The sequence below is a fragment of the Anopheles aquasalis genome, chromosome 3 (genome assembly GCF_943734665.1).
Source record: "Anopheles aquasalis chromosome 3, idAnoAquaMG_Q_19, whole genome shotgun sequence".
Taxonomy (NCBI): domain Eukaryota; kingdom Metazoa; phylum Arthropoda; class Insecta; order Diptera; family Culicidae; genus Anopheles; species Anopheles aquasalis.
The window spans coordinates 14,990,001-15,007,500 of record NC_064878.1 but is presented as its reverse complement, the minus strand read 5'-3'; the positions used below and the strand labels follow the sequence as shown (position 1 = coordinate 15,007,500).

Here is a 17,500-nt window from a genome sequence, read left to right as displayed (position 1 = left end):
CCAGGAAATAGCCCTCAAAGTGCAAGGGCAAGGACGTGCACAGACTCAGACAAGCACAGAAAGGATTATAATGACCTGGAATGTACCGCTGGTACTGGTTTAGTGTTTTTCATTCCAACGACTTTTGCTCTTTTACTCCGTTCTGGAAGCCACTCAAATGTTGGTTACCCAGTGAAAGAGGCCACATCCGGGACTATTGTTTTGTGAGCTTCTAGAACAAGTACCACAGTCCTGGGTGCATTACTGGGACCCTGTGCTAATACTAAGCACCTTCTTGAACTTCTCCGACAACAACTCCAACAACTTCACTGATGCTCCCGAAGTCGGAACGCAGTCGGGTGCAGGTTGAATAGATTCCTTTCCACGCTCCGTGCAACTTCCTCAAAGCAATTCTCTTTCAAGGAACCCTTTGCTAGCCACAATAGCAAACCACCGTTGCTCGACTATCATTAGATCAAACGCCGAATTCCAGCATCCTTCGAATAGCTGGATGCCATTAAACGAAGCGAGAGTAGTGCGGAGGTCAGACCGGTTCGCTCTTACCAAATGCGTCACGACGACCGGCGTCAACCGGCGAGAAGGATCCTGGAAGGAGCTTACCTGGAAACAGAAAAAGCAAACAAAACCAATTAGTTACAACGATAGCGTCTTATCCGGCAAACCAATTACCACTTTGGGCAACACAACGGGACGCAATATCCTAGACAGTGAATCCTTTAACCGCAGGAAGGGGAGCGAACCTCAGTGGATGGAGCTGACTGCTAGAGCCCTGGTTGGGTTACCCAGCATCAGCAAAGATCAATAATTCAACAACAGACCTAGAAGCGGGATGGTTTGCTTCCTACCCTTCTCTATCAGGACCCACCGAAAAGTCATTGCCAAAGTGTTATGTTGATCCCCATCCCGCCCGCCCAACGGGGTTTGCGAACCCAGCGAGCAGATAAAGAAATGAAAGACGAGGATCATTTTACCGCAATCTAATACCCGCACTTTTCCCTTTCCCACCGAAATACCATCCCCAAAAAAAAATAGGGAAGGAAACGATAGAACACCCGTACGTTCCCCTCCCTTCAACAGTTGCAATCGACGCCAGAGAAAAGCTAGCATAACGCCGCAACAACCTGGAATGATTTATTCATGAGACCAACGGCAGGCAATCCAAACAAATTCAAACGTTACGTATGCATGACCGTTGCTGCTCCTAACCACCAAACCAACCCAAACCAAACCAAGCATCACATCCTGAATCCTGCCATAGACAATCATCAACTCAGGATTCTACTGACTCATCTCGTTGGGGGCTTCTCCTGCTGACTCATTCGAAGCGAGTAAAGGGGCTTTACGTTTCCTCTTCCGCTTCAGCCAGTGATTGGCACTGCAAAATTATGACATTTGTTGGCGAACTTTCCGACAACTTTCATAACCGATTCGACGAATCTTCACGTAACGAGCTAACGTCGCGCTCGCCGGCTCGGCGGTGCAGGATAAATTCGGATCGCTACTCCCCGCTATCTCTAATTGGATTGGAAGCGAGTGGTAGAAGCCGTGGTAGAAGAAGGCTCTTCCAGCTGATGCTCAATTCTGCTCTATTCAAACCACCGATGGAGTGTGAGTGGCTGTTGATGTCGAGCAAGTTGTTTCTGAAGGTTACCACCATCACGCGCGCACGCCTGATGACTTACGCGGAATGATAAGCAAATATGCCACGAAACCGTTGCGCTAGTGTACTTGATGTGCTCCGCATGCAGGAAAACAAGAACACTCACTCGTTGCTATCCGGAGGACTAATTTACCATTCGCACCGTGCGAATACGAACCGTGCTGAAGTGGTTCCATCCAGTCTGCCGAGTGCGGTGGAATAGAATTCATCAATTCTGCATGCTGTACAGTCCCCAAAAACCAAACCAAACCAACTGATGATGATGATGATGTAGCGCTCTTCTCAACAGGTATTTGTGAACCACCACCGAGAGCTCATCATGTGTTACGGCGCATATATCGTCTCATTTTGCGGGGAATGGAATCTCGCTGCTCGCTCGCTGCAGTCTGCGCGCGTTTTGTGTGATCAAATAGCTCCGAATGGTCGTCGGGCCACTCAACCCACGGAATGGTAAAATGCACGGCCATATTTCCTGTTCTTGTGGCGGTCGCTCGCGCGCGAACGATGATGCTCGAGTGGGGTCTCGTCGGCTAAACATTAAACCAAACGACAACGATGGGGACGCGACTACAGATACAAAAATGTAGGACGTCGTACGCTCGATTCCAAACAATGGCAAATAAATTGGAATTGTCATACGTGACAGTATGTACACGACCGCTGTACCACCAGTCACCAATCAATGGTTGCAGTCAGCAGCAGCAGCAGTACCAGCAAGACGATAGTTATTGAGGCGTCTCAACGAACACACCCCATTCCAAGCAGAGTCCATGCGTCCATGTCGCCATCCCACCGACCGGCACACCGGAGGTCATGCTGTGCTCAATTTGTTAGACTTCGTCTCAAATGGAAGTCGTTCGAGGGCACACAACCACAGACACGCCATATGCGCCCCATCATCATGTGCAGAGAGAGAAAGAGAGCGATCCATGCTCTGCATATGTGCAAAACTACATTGACCACAGGCACGTCACCGTACGCCGTTCCGACACATTGGACACCTTTTGACAGGGCGATCGAGAAGTTGTTTATTAAAGGCACCCCCCAGCACAGCTCGGTGGTTCCCCTATCTAAAAACAGAATTACATTTTTGACCTACCGATACGCAACTATGACACACAGATCATACCACATCATATCGACCATTCCAAAGCCAAGTAACCGTCTTGAGAATGCCGTCAACCTATAAGAACGATATTGCTTAATTGACTGCGTTGTTCGTCACATCACGTCGCGCTCTGCATGACATCATATGCTAACGAACGGGATGTCACCAAACACATGACCTCGGCCGGCTTAGACATGCTTAAATGCGCTTATAAGCGTGTGTCCATTCCTCTGCCACTGTTCTGCAACCCAGCACCGATTATGGCACCACGCGCCAATGTCGTCTTCCCGCTCTCGATGACTTAACAATTGTGTAATAAGAAAAGAACTTCTGCACTAACCGATTCTACGCTCAAGCGCGAGGTTACGTGCGCGGGGGGGGGGGGGGGGGGGTGGTTTATGAGTATCGAGAGTGACTGCCTCAACTGTCGTATCCGTGGGTCGATGAAGCATTTAGTGTGTCCGGTGGTGTCCGTTACCGGACGATAATTAATTGACAACCCTGGCAGCAGTGGAATAGAGAGCAAAGTGCGATTTCATTATGCCACTTAGGATGGAGAAGAGGGCCAAGACTGCTGCTGTCAGCAGTCCGCATTCATCGTCTTCTTGAGAGGACGATTGTGTGGCCAGGATGATGTGGCCAGGCCGGCCAGAAGAAGGGTCAATTTAACCGGACCGGTCTTAATTAAAATGAGTGTATAATTTATTGACCTTCTCCTTCATCACATCGGAAGGCCATCACTGCGGCCATTTGGGGCGTGTAGTGCGCTGATCCCGGGCACCACACCGAGAGGCAGAGGAGAGACCGAACCTCATTACATGAGTCCCTCACCACCACCGCCGAAGAGCAATTCGATGTTACTGCTGCGGGGAAGGGAAGGGGATCTAATTTATTATGATTTTAAGAAGCATCACAGAAAGGTCCCTTTTTGCACTTGAAGCACACATTACTTCTCGAGGGGAGGGAATCGCAATCGCAAACGTCGATCGAACTGGTAGCTGGATCAGGGAATAGCTGGCAAAAGAAACCTTGGATTGCATGCTGAAATTGAAATGCAATAATAATGGCGTAGACATTCGCGCATATGGTGCGCTCTTTTCACGCTCCACGGGCTCCCAAAAGTGGATAACGGGCTGCGGTAACAGCAGCAGCAGCAGATAACTTCTATCGCCCCCTGGGCCAAACCAGCGCAGGCCAGCCTGCCAGCCTGCCAGCTGGTACACGGTCGAGCAACTCGCGCCATATCTCGCGCCAACACGAACAAATAGTCGTCCCCGCAGTTTGCAACAACCGCGGGGGGCAAGGGCCCCCCTCACCAACGAGAATTCATGTTGTGCGCCTCCACCACCAGCTTGTGGGGCGTTCCACAACGCGACGCATTCCAGTTCCAGCAGCCCGCGAAAAGGTATGCGTGAAGCTCGCTCGGTTGGGGTGTTGTCACTACCACCACGGTTTCGGTTGAAACCCCCATCATCATCATCATCATCAACATCATCATCGTCAGGCATGTGTGTGCGATCAAAGTCCCACAGCACACCCTTTTATTGACAACACAAGGTGTGGTCGCGGATCATGATCGGCGTTCCACGATTCTAATCACCGTGCCACAATTCCCGACGCTCCGAGATGACCGAGCGAAGGAAGCTCAACCAGCTTCACAGCACAAAAACCGATGGATAAGAAATCGTTTTCTCTCGTTTCGTTTAACACAATATCGAGAAGATCGAGCACCTGTTGGTGGCTTACGGTATGATGATATCACACACATATACTCCACACGCTTCCCTCCTCAACCAACCCCCACCGAGGGAACTGCTGTCTGTGAGTGTCGCGCGCGATAGCGACTCGTTTATTGGTGTGATGACGCTGCTGCTGCTGCTGCTGCTGCTGGTGCTGTTGATGCACAGATTGAATTCATCAACGTGTCGGCCTCTCGCTTCGTTCACGGTGGTTTGTTGTGCGCCTATTGTGAACGGTTAACCACAACAACGACAGTGCGGAACGGGCCTGGGACATGACGTAAGTCAATACCATCGAAGCGCACCAACAACCGCAGTGTCATACTAATCAGTGGTTAACCTTGGGCTTTCCAGATACTCGGAATTACTAACGCAGATGACAATCCGGGCGGCTGATGGATGAGTAATAATCCGATCTGGAGTTTTCTGGCCAGAACGAGCATCACGAAGTGGCATTCCTGGGGTGGAGCCTATAAAATGTAGCCCCCGAAAAATTCCGTTCCTCCATCCTCGAGAGGCTCCTCGATCTTCTCCACTTTTGCGCCATTTTTTTGTGTTTTTAAAACCGGTTCCAAGGGTTCTCCTCTCTTTCTCAGCGGCTCTCCGTCTCTCTATGTCTCGATATCAAGGGATGAGAGTGTGCCACTCACCACGCAGCGACACCACAGGCCCATGAATCATCAACGAAACAAGTGTTAAAATTCAATTTTCACATCAATAAACGTGGAGATGGCATACTAACGTGGTGCGCGCGGTGAGTGGACAAATTGAAAAATGTAAAACAGTTTTAAATCATCATAAACCCCCGGCCGGCCGGACGCTCGCGTTTGTTCGTTCAATGGCCCCCGGGGGCGGACCTGGTTGGTGTGCGGGCTTTGGATGGCACGCGATACTCGCGGGCCGTTTTCTAATCAGAAAATGGTGTCATTCCAACAATCAAATGTGCCGCTGCTCTTACTATCACAGTGAAACACGACGACGACGACGACACAAATCCGACGACCGTTTCAAACACACAATAACCGAACTAATCCCCCAGCGGTGGTGGCATCACTACAGACTACTGATGCTGATGCTGAATGCTCGTAGCTCAGTAACGCTCAGTAACCAGTGGCCCTGAATACTGGCTGCTGGAAGCGGAACAACGGCTTTCGACCAACTAACCCCCGGATGTTAGTAATGGCCGGGAAAGAGAGGGAGAGAGAGAGGTCGTTATGTAGGTTGCAACACAGTGAGTTGGAAAACAAAAAAAAACAATGGAATACATGGTTTGCTAGTAGTTTGCGCCTGATTTCCTGTACTTCGCACGCTTGTGTTACTGCTTGTAATTGTGATTCATGCTTCCCGGGCCTGATATCGATTGATAAGCCCCCCTATGATGGAGCGGTCTCCACATCAAACTTCCTTGATTGTGCTCGTAACATAAATGATCAGTCGTGGCGAAGAACCTGATGTAGCGAGCAGCGTAGGAGAGACAAAAACCTTTATCGGGGCAGTGTCATGGTTTTTGTTTTAGGAAACAGAGGCGAAGGACGGCGGGGGAAGCCGGGTGGTCTATATTTCCCAAAATGAAACACTTTGTGACTCAGCATCCATCCCACAAAACCTCCCCACCCCCCCCCCCCCCCCCCCCCCCGGGGGCAAATGGCAGCAGTTTGATAAAGGTCCGAAGAAGACGCAACCGCGTCAACCGTTGAACCATCATTTTTGGGCCGGAATGTCGTGACTCATCCATCCCATCCCAATGAAGAAGATGTCTTCTCCTCCTCATCCTCTGCTTCACAATTTTATCGGTTTTACGTGAAGGCATTTTCATGGTCATAAGGACCCCACAAGCAGCAGGAGGACGAATTGCGCGTCCTCAGCCTTCCGGGACATTCCAGAGTGATTAAAAGCAAAAACGGCTCCCGAGACCTGACGATGACACGAGACCTTCCGAGGCTCTCTCTCTCTCTCTCTCTCTCTCTCTCTCTCTCTCTCAATCAGCTATCTCCGGGGCTACAGAAACCTGACTGACTCCCGGATCCTTACTGTCGCTTTTCATTATCGTTTACGACCGAATGACAGGACGACCACTACCAGCACCAATACGGCACAGCAGCGGAAGAAGCTGGCAGCCCCTGGGTCTCTAAATGGATTTCCGGAGAAAGCTCCTCGATGGAACCTCCTTTCGACAACGTTCCACTGTGTATCGAGGCCAGTTCGACGACGGTGCCCTTCACTCGGCCTCTGTTACGTGCGTTACAATCGCTTTAGCTGATAATGAATTTGGATTTATCTACCGAAGGACCGCTTCCTTCTTGTTGATCGTCTCCTGTCCTGTCTCCGTTACTTCCTCGTTGGTCAACGAGGACCAATATGGCGAGAAGTGAAAAGCAATTCACATAAAACATTCAAGAAACCAATTTTCCAAACCCCCCGTCCGGAGAAAACAGGCACCCAGATTTATCGCTCAGATTACCCGTGACCTCTGAAGGCCGGTGAGGTAACAAATCCCAACACGGATCATCACCAGGAGCAGAAGAAGGAAGACAGTTCATTGGAATGTGGAACAACAAATGAAAAGATTTAGAACCTTCGTGGATGGGGCCGCGTGTTTTTGGTGAAAAATTTTAATCACAATCCCGGCCCCAGAGACCTTCCTAGTCTAGACATCTTTACTACGATTTCAGGAGGCGATCACGACGGCTTCGACTCCAACTCCAACGCCCTAGTAGTCGTCACTAATTAGAGCGATTGACAAACGGCTTGGAACCGTCAATTAACCACTAATTGATTGATTATCCTTGATTGAAGCGTCACTGTCTTGTCAGCTGGTGTCAGAGTGCCGGCGATGCGATGTTGCCTTCGGTCGTGTCCATGATTAGCGCCAAAGGTGAATCCTTTGGCGAAGGTATCGACAAATCTTCTACAGCAAAAAAAAAAGTACAACAAAAAGCAAAAAGGGCTGGCGAAACGACGAGTAGCACGAAGCAGCACGTGCGGGGTTGAATTGCAAATTTAGATTCGATTCCATCGCGACAAGGACATTCGTGCAGTCATCAGGCAGTATTTGCTGCAACACCGCCACTGACTGAAACAGACTGAAGGTTGGTTTCGGTTCGCAAAGGGAAAGAGAGAACCGTCTTACCTCAAGGTCGAACCCCGTGTTACGATGCCAAAGCCACTCTCTCCCTGCCACTAACGGAGGGGCTACACATCTTGGGCCCATCAACCCTGGACAAATAAACAAACTAAGGGGAAATCCCCAGCCCTCACCCTGGGCCTGTCTCAATGTCGAGGTCGAAGCACAACACAACTTTGTACATCAGGATCAGGATGCCAGGACGGTTTTCGTTGCAGCATTTAGAGCAACAGAGGAGGACGAGGAGGAGGAGGACGAGGAGGGCAAATGTAATTACGGAACTCACGAAACCTTCACCGTGCACGGACTCGCCCGTGATGGACTATATCAAAAGAAGCTATTCCTGGGCTTCTTCTGCTTGCCGCCCCTTCTGCAACAACACAACATTGCAGCAGTATTCCGTTTTGAGGAATGCTATCTTTTGCATCATTTGCATAGTTGGAACACTCGAACAGCGGAGCGAGCGAGCGAGCGTGTGCATTTGCAGCGTGTTTATACTGTGCCCCTCATCAACACGAAGAACTGTGAACCGTGTGACATTTTCAATGGCCCACTGGTGTGTCCGGGACCTCGAGACTTGGAAGGTTGACTTCAAATAATAAGCTCCACCGGAGGGACCAACGGGGTTGCCCATCAGCCGGGCTAGTAGCGTTCTGTTGTGGCACGTTCTACCCCTTTTTAAATTGTGCCCGAGAACCGCTCCTCTGGGGATTCCGGGACGCAAAAGGTCAAGACATCATCATAACGATATAATTGTCCGGCTGATAAAAGCCCCCAACGCGTTGCTGGACTTTATGGGGTTATGAAGAAGGATTTTTGCCGCAAAATAACGTCAGAACACGCAACATGATGCAGGCAGGCTGGCTTGGACTTATCTCGTCACGCCCTTTCTTCTCTACAAGTCCACAGAAGTTGAGTTAGTTAATCGTGCCTCAGAGGAAGAAAAGCCATTTGCCGGAAGAATTTCTAGTATTTCCGTCGGAATTAAATCGGAGAATGAACGAAATCCGTGGCCTAGGCCGCCGCCCCAGGGCGTCTTGTGGTGTTCTGGAGGAAGCGAAAAAAATCGCAGAATTGCGAAACTACGGAATGTAGTCCAGCGAAACGGCTGCGTTTACCAAGAGTGTTCGGCGCGACGAGGAGTTTCCAAATAAACGCTGATATCATGTGCCTTGGAATGAACAAATGTGGTCCCTCTTTTCCTGCTATCCAATAAACAAACAACACCGCGGCGACCAGCCAGCACCACCAGATTCGTATTTTCGGCCTGGAAGAGTAGCAGGAGCAGGAGAGGGCCCGGGGACAATATTTGCAAACAGCCAGTGCAGCCGGTGTGTCGTACGCTCACCTACACGCGACCAATCGGGGGAACCTATATTTAGCCCCCGAAATCCGCTGTACCGGCTCCTTCTCACGAACGCATCTCCGTGAATTGCGTAAAGTGATCTGGTGCGTAGGTACACCCCTCCGCAAGCATTCCTGGGCCATAGAGCGATCAGGAGAAGGTCCCCTGGGGTGAATGTGTTTGGAAATCTGGTCCAATGGCAATCTGGAGTGCTGGCTGGTTCTAAAGATACCCAAAAACCAACTCACACCACACTCTCTCTGTTATCAAACCAATTAGCACACTCGTGATCAATCGGTTGCGGCTATTTCCAGCACAACCCCCGACACAACAGTCCGTCCTGGTGGTGCAGACAAACATAATCGAGGTCCATAAACATAGACATTTGCCAGGCCGGTCGCCATCGCTTACAATAACCGCTGCTCGCGGCTCGCACGTTCTGTGTGCGCTTTTTGCGCCTACTGATAGCGCGCGCGAGTGATTTAGATAAGCCTGGTACCCTTGCCAACACCAACCACCATCAAAGGAGAAATGAGAGGCGCGGCAGCAGCAACGGCAACAGCAGCAGAGTCTCCGCATGCGACACTGATAACGGATACAAGAGAGACTAAGCTTCGTTGGGTGGAAGGGGACACCACAAAGCATGCCTGGGGGGGATCTGTAATCAACACATGCAGCAGCAAGCCTCGGCATTAGACGCAAATACCAACCATACAGCACGGGACCTTCTAGCTGATTTAGCTCAGCGTAACCGACTTCCAGGACAACCCCTGAGTGCAAAAATCAAAAGTGAAAAAAACAATGGACGACCTTTTTCCACCCAAAAAAAACACACTGTTCCACTGTTCCCTTATCTTGAGCGAAAATGATGAGAGATGCGAAAATAGCGTCGAAAAAGAAAAGGAAGGGAAACGAACGTAACTGACAACAACCGGCGGGCCAGCCAGTCAGAGAGCACGTTGGTGGAACTTGGGACACCGGTTGTCAATTAAGAAAATTTGATGAAAGTTTTCGACGAGTCGACCGATACCGATCTTCCTATTCCTCGGTGTTCGAACAGGGCCAGCTGGAGCCCGTTCGAGTTCAATGTTGTTTTGCAAAAACTAAGGTTGGGAGTCACCCCTTCCGCCGGTCATCGAAAAAACCGTTCAAAAATTCCCGGACCAGACGAACTTCTGCCGCGAAACGAACATTCGGACGAAGTGAGTGGCACCATCTGGCAGAACTTCTCGGTGGACGGGCCGTGTAGTTATGAATGAACCTCGGTGGACAACACTCGGTCCCCTCTGCGTGGCTGCGTGCTTCAAGAGCGAGCGACCTACGCACCATCAGACGACCACCGACGGCGGGAGGGAGTTCGTTCTTATGCTGCACCATAAGCAGCAGTCGGTAGTTAGTGGTGACGTGCAGAATATCGTGCTATTTCTGGAGATGTTTATTTCTAGATAACGCCACCCTCGGCGTCGCCGCCCTGCAAAGGCCTCGATTGTAGGATCCATTCGATCCGATACAGCACCACGACCGCCGTGTGTCTTCGAAGTCCGAATCGCTGCTGCTGGCCGCAGTGGGCGTTTAAGTTGAACACCATGCCCCCGGGTAGTCGTCCACTAATGAGTCGTCGTCGCCGGTTCGTTTGAGAAACGCATTTGAAAATAATAATTACGGAATTATAATTCATTTCCCTCTCTTTTCGTTTTGCTTTGCAGCACCACATGCAGCACGCCCTCACCGCGTGTCCTTCTCTGTTCTATTTTAATGTGGTGCGCCACACAGTCTCCAGGAGCTGCCAGGCAAGCGCAAAAAAGGGACGAGAGGATGATTGCACACATAATAATGTGTGAGACGACGCCACTTCGCACGACACAGCAACACTTTCCGCCTCCAACACCACCATTTTGGATGATGTCAGAGGGTCCTCCCCCCCCCCCGTGCTGATGGCCACTACTGGTACTGGGCGGAAAACGGGAGCCGTTTTGAGCGATTGCAGGGCAACGATAATGTGGCGCGCTGGCAGCACTCCATCGCTATACACTAGTGCTGCTGCTGCTGCTTGATAGCCTTTTGACTCCACTAGAAAGGGTGTTCCCGGCTGCGAAAGTGCACCAGTCCTCCCTCATATCTCTCTCTTTCTTTCACTCTTTTTCTCTGTGTCTATTATGTGGTTGTGGGGTTGGGCTGGCTGCTTGCAAACAAACGATTGACTGTCAGCTGAGATGAGCAGCGTAACCATTTGCTGATAGCATCTCTTAAGCCCGCATCCGATGCTCGTTCCGAGCAAATCCCACTTTTTCAATCCCCAACGACGCGCAACACGGCAACGAAAAGGTCAGCGTCCGCTGAAGCGATCACAACGATCGATCGTTTGAAGTGAAGAAACATACGATCGTTTATAAGTCTTTCAATCGCTCCAATTATGAGAAGGCGACGAATGGATTGTCTGTCGCCATGTTTCCCAAGCGCCTGAAAGTGTTGACTGAAAATTGTTGAAGATGTTAAACGAGAAATTGCCGCAGCAAACGCTCTTCAAAACGGTGCACACTCGGGGCCCAGGGAGTGAAAAATCAATTGGAAAAAGTGAAATGGAAAGTTGCAAACTATGTCAGTGGCGCACACGGAACCGGGGGGGAACCCGAACCCGTGGTGCCAACCGAACAGCACACACTTACGTGGCGACCTCCATCAGCAAACCATTATTATCAGTAGCAACGGCAGCAGCGGCACCGGAGGCACCGGAGCTAGCATGGGTGCAGCCAGCCAAGTGTTTAATTGCGGAATGAATCGATCCACCAATCGTCGGCGGCTTGGCGCATGGTGCATGTGCGTGTCGACGAGAGAAATCGACGGCCTGCATCACCAGCAGCAGCAGCAGCAGGTGAAGATGCCACGCCAAGGTCTCGTCGAACTCAATACACCATACGATACGATATACCGTGGCAGACATATCCGCCACCGTCGCACACACAGCATATAGGCATTGAATGAACCGGGAAACCGGTTGCCCATTCTCATTCCCCTCTACCTCCAGCCCCTCCATCAACTCAATCCAGGTTATCGATCGTGTCCGGTGGCCTCGCACTCGCTGCACCCCTCCCCAGTGGAAAGTCGCTGTTGGATACGCGTTGTCCCGGAGGAGCACCAGAAGACTCCCTGCTGCTACTGCAACGGAGGTGCATTGGAACGGAATTATACATTAAAAATGGATCACATTTCGATTTCGACGACATTCCGATCGGCCCGGCCCGGCCAGCGGAAGCACTCGAACCTCGAACTCGAGGGGTTTGTCTTCGCCACCCTGCCCCCTAGAATACCGGATTCCCGCGGGTATTTACCGGTTGCCGGTGTGCCCGAGAGACCAAGAGGAAAGGTTTCCCGGGGACAACAAACACGATTGGTGCGCGCTCGATGTGAGGATACATTACAAAAAATCGAAGAAAGAATTATCGAAGCATCGCGCAATCGATTATTGTCAATTTAACGCCTCAACACCTTCGGCTTGAAACTGGGATGAAAAAATTCGATCACAAAACTCGTAAACTCGTAAAGTTCCATTTGAATATTCCATGAGATGGCACGCTTGGCGACTCTCTGACTTCGCCACTTATTACGCGACTTTAGATGTGAATTGATCACCTCGATTGGCATGTTAACAGGGGACACCGTTACACCAGTGTCACTTGAACGACTGGTTACGATGGAACGGTTTGCATGAAGTGTGATGGCCACGGCCGCTGTCAAGGAAACACCCTTCGCGTTCTCGGAGGGGGAGGGGGCGACGCGAAGCATATTATTGATATTTTATCGATTCGTCATCGACGACGACCCCCTCAAGAGTGAAAACTGTTCCAGTTCGCTAAGCGCGAGATCGTTTGAAGTTTTCTGAGAAACCGGGACCCGACAACCAGCCACCACACCACGGGCCGCGCTATTGACACCGGGGAGTCAATCCTCAGCTCTTACCGGGATACTGCCGGTCAGTGGGACTCGCTAGCGCCGCGGAACATACAACTTCCATGCGCATTCTATTGACATACTTTTCACGGACGTACCACCGACGACGACGACGACGACAACAACGATGACAAGGTGGCCAATCGAGTGTGCAAAACCGGACTTCCATTGGACCCACACTCCACAAATCCAGTACCCGTTTACGGTGCGATGGAGAGGACTGACTGACTTACTAGCACCACTACCACTACTACTACTACGTTTACAAGAAAGCGTTAGGTGCACTCGGAGCAGCACACAGGTTGGCCATCGCCATATCATCAGTCAACAAGCCGTCGTCCGTGACTTTCATTAGTCGACCTCGGCCGGCCAATGGAAGGTAGGAGGTGGTGTTTGCGATTGCCTAGGATATTGGGCCTTCTATAGTACTTGCATCCTAGGCCATGGGGGGCCTGGTCGATTCCGTGGGAAACAAGCAACAGATACAGAGGGGATTGCCACGGGCTGCCCTTGAGCTGCCTTCACTTTTACTCGCGCTCGGAAAAGGGAACCTAACGTAGACTCCAATCCTCCAAGGAAAACAAGTTGCCCTCACCCTCCCCCACAAACCAGCACCTCCTACTTACTGGGCGCACATCAATCGTAAAAGTGTAAGTGTGTAAGTCTGGGTCGTCTGGTGGTCGTCACCTTTGGCACCTGATGGCTAAGTGAATCATCGCCATCATCTACGCTACGCGCTGCCGTTGGATCATCGTTTGATGTCGCACCAACACTCTGTCGCCTGTATCCACCTGAGACTGCCCGTGCCCGTGAGACTAGAAACGACGGAGGATTGCGACTCCGGAGACAAGAAATTCCTAAAGTATCGATAGAAGTTGAAGAAGAACTGATTTCAAATAACAAAAAAAAAAAGGGAATGGGAATTCCATTACTTTCATTATCTTTTATATCGATCCGTAACTCGAGTGAGGACTAGAAATCCATTTTAAAAGCATAGGATCCCCACCAACTTTGCCAATACCAGCGCGGAGCAGAGTGTGTCGCAAGTTTCAAGATACGTCCATCGGAACTGCGAAAAGACGAGAAAAACTCTCAAAGTCTCGAAGTCACAATCGTGCAATACTTCTGATGTTGTAGCGCGGAGCTGGTAAATTAAATGTTTCGTCGTAGATAAGCCCCCGCACGTTCGAAAGTCCCCTGAGTCATCATCATGTGGTGACTAAGACGCTGAACTGAAGATTGAAACTGCCGCGCCCTTCAACACAACACCATGGCGACCACGACGCACGACCAGAGAAAATTCGTGGTAAATTCGTGGTATCTTGGTGCGCCATGGAGCATATTTTCCTTCAATTATGTACACCTGCCACTCGAGGAGCTTGTACGAAGTATCGTAAAACTTTTTCACAGCACAGCGTGCGTCTCCTGCTTTGCGACGTACGTTCTATTTGCGAGTTGCCTGCCGCTGCACACACAATTGTCAAGAGACATGCGCCACCGAGGGGCCCCAATACCTGAGGGAGCGCAGTTAGCGCGTAGCTATCAATTCGTCCGCCTCCCCGGGGGGACCATTTAGTTATAAAGACCAACCAGCGTCACCTGGAGACGCTGGCCGTCTACGACGTTGAAAACATCTCGGCGTAGAAAAAGGTAAACAAAGGGAGCTGGGATATGGTCTTTTTGCTGCTTCAGCTATAAGTTGGCTGAGAAGGCAAGAAGTTTAAGTATCGCCCCCGCGCTACACACTTCGCGGAAGGTCATGCGGCGCCCGGGGATCACACTCCAAAGAAGGCAATCTGGCCGCAATCGAGCTGCTGTCTGGTGTGGGTTTACTGCCCGAGAACTTGTTCTAAATCGACGAAAATACGATGCGCGCCACCCCATGGCGGTGGTCTGTCGTTTGATACACAACAATGGCGAATGGCTGTTTTCCGTTTCCCAGAACCTTTTGGGCCAGTTGTGACCGGGTTTGAATGGGAAAGCGCCACGCCATTCCACCGCCCTAGTTCCAGTTATACTAGGGAATGCTGCAGCAGCAGCAGCAGCAACGCAATTCTTGGCGTCGCTGGCACGCGAAAACAACAGAAACCGTGGCTGATCCCACGCACGTCGCCGACACGACAATGTTACTGAGCCGTGGGAGATGGCCGGTTGGATCCCGCAATGTGGCGTGCGATTGGAGTGCGAACCGTGCGTACACCGCGCTTCGCTGTTCGTTTTTTAAACAAACTCAACCCTTGTGCCGCGGTTGATTCCGAATCCGCGTGGCCATCGGAGAATGCTGGTTGTGCGGAAGAGAGGAAGAATTGCGTGGAATCGAAACATCGTGGCAACGGTGGTGCGTGAGCGTCCTGCTACTTTTCCTGCAGCATCACCAAGGGGCCAAAGCAAGCCACGAAAAACCGCGCACCGAGAGCAACATCAGGCGAGTGTCGAACGAACGGGAACGATGCTGATAACGACGAGACCGCAATAATGGCCATCGCCGTCGACGTACAAAACAAACAACACGCGCTTGGCGAGCAACAGCCACAGCATACTTTGCGACGACCATTTTGTCTTGAGGATTTATATTCCGTTTTGTACCGCCAGTGTCCCGGTGCTCACGGGGCCACATTAACAGAGTCATCAGGAGATAATTAACGAACTACTGAGACCGGGAGACTGCGTGACCGGGAGCCCGAGGATTGTCAAAACAATCAATTAGTTAGCTGCTTCCTTCCGTTGGTTTTCTCATTAACAGCTCACCACAAGAGCTAGAAGAGAAGCTGGTTACTTCGCGACAACTGCGATGGTTCTAGCAAAAGGACGATTCTGCTGCGATCTACGGTATAGTTTGGTGACACCGAAAATGGTTGAATAAAAGAAGGAAAAGCGTTCTCTTACCTTTCTCGCTGGGAAAACTGGTGTTCAGCTGCTGTTCGTCATCCCGCGACACCTGCGTTATGATGGATGTAGCGTCCATTTAAACCATCGGCTGTTGGACGCTAGCCCTCCGGAAAGGTGAATTCAACACCCGGGGGAGATGGCGGACTGGCTGGAGGTCAACGACGACGACGACGACGACAACGGGTTGTGGTTCCCGTTGACTGCGGATTCGGCGGTGCCGGAACTTCCGTTTTCCGTCCGGTCTGATGTAGGGCGAGGGGGTAGAAGGGACGCTTGTGCTGCTTTCTACGACGTACGATACACGACGCTGGACGTTCTGGACAAACCGGGGCAGCACAGAAACACAACACTAGAAACATGCGCACTTTTGGTCACACTTCCGGTATTTTTCATCCGCTTCGTTTGTTTGCTGGTCGCCAGAAGAGACAGGCAGGGTGGGGGGGGTTATGATGTGGATTTCACAAATTTCACGACGGACGATTCCACGGCCTAGGAGGACTAGGAGGACTCTCTTGTGGAGCAGCACAACTTTCACCGCACTCGTCACGAGAAGAAAAAAACGAACGAAAACGGACCGGCACTCGGGACTTGCTACGAGACGGAACCACGGCAACGCGGCTAGAAAAAAAGGGGAACAGCACAAAATAAATGCCAGCAAGCTAAAATTTTGGGAACACTTTCCGATAAACCATTGGCGTCCCCTCCCCCGCACACTCCGTAAATCGTCTCGACGGTGAAGCAAACTTTTTGGAATCTTCAGAAGACGATGTTTAACATTTAATGTAGCCCTATATTTACACTTTTATGCTCTCCAACAAAAAATATTTCAGTGGGATTTTTTTGGAGCGGTTCGCATTTACCGTTACTCGCCCTCTCGCTCACTCGCCCCGCACCCGTATAGCTGCCTCTCGCTCACTCCGAGAGATGAGTGACCGCGTTCAGAAGCTCGGATTCGAGAGTCGGAATTTCCCTTTCTCTTTCGCACAAATCTCGCTTGTCTCGCTCTCGCGCTCGTTGCAAAATACGACGCCACTTTTGGATAATTTTTTACTATTTGTTGGTTAATATTTGTTGCAAATAATTACTGTAGGATGCACTCCCGGGTTTTCCTTTCTCCACGAGCTCGACACGCGACGCGGCGACGCACAGAACGAGTTTGATTTTTTTTTCCAAGCTGCCACTTCTATTTATACCTTTTTCCTGCCGCCCAAACTGTCAAAACACCATTCGCGACTGTCAAAATTGTTCGATCGTTTTTCTAATCGTCGCGAGGGATTTTGCTCACGGTAACATCACCTCCTTCTTTAATACACTACTTTGAATATTTTAAATCTTTTATTGATTTATTTTTAGTAATAATCCACGGTACAACCCACTCTTAGCACCCCTCTCACGTGAGTGCCTTGTTAGTGTGCTCTTTTTCACAGGCGAAGAACTGGCAGAAGTCCGATAGCCGACTCCGTAGTTCACCATTCCCGTCTACTATCCGACCGTGACGCATGAAATTTGGTTTGACAGCTCGGGGAGCCGTAAAAAAATAAAATATCATCAACACGGTATCTTTGGTCGGACAAATTTCTTCGGTTAAAAGTATCTTCGCCAGCTGAATAATGACCACCGACGTAGCCCGTGAACTGGAGCAGCCAGGATTCAGTTTCGAGAACTGCCGCCGGTATGTTTCCAGCGG

General features: G+C 50.6%; 2 protein-coding genes across 4 annotated transcripts in view; one reads left to right on the top strand and one right to left on the bottom strand.

The window, feature by feature from the left end:
• Positions 1–16,971, bottom strand: part of LOC126576031 (phosphatase Herzog) — a 35,593-nt gene extending 18,622 nt beyond the window's left edge. The window contains exons 1-2 of one of the 3 annotated variants that reach the window (XM_050237101.1): positions 16,899–16,971; positions 15,811–16,431 (exon numbers count right to left, since the gene is read on the bottom strand). In XM_050237101.1, coding sequence (XP_050093058.1) covers positions 15,811–15,889 — 79 coding nt within the window. In that variant the 5' untranslated portion in view covers positions 15,890–16,431; positions 16,899–16,971. Of the gene's footprint in view, positions 1–15,810 lie in introns of all 3 variants that reach the window. The other 2 variants (XM_050237102.1, XM_050237100.1) reach the window with 2 other exon arrangements.
• A 350-nt stretch (positions 16,972–17,321) lies between these two features.
• Positions 17,322–17,500, top strand: part of LOC126576032 (proteasome subunit beta type-7) — a 1,064-nt gene continuing 885 nt past the window's right edge. Inside the window, exon 1 of the mRNA XM_050237103.1 lies at positions 17,322–17,485. Coding sequence (XP_050093060.1) covers positions 17,424–17,485 — 62 coding nt within the window. The 5' untranslated portion in view covers positions 17,322–17,423. The remainder of the gene's footprint in view (positions 17,486–17,500) is intronic.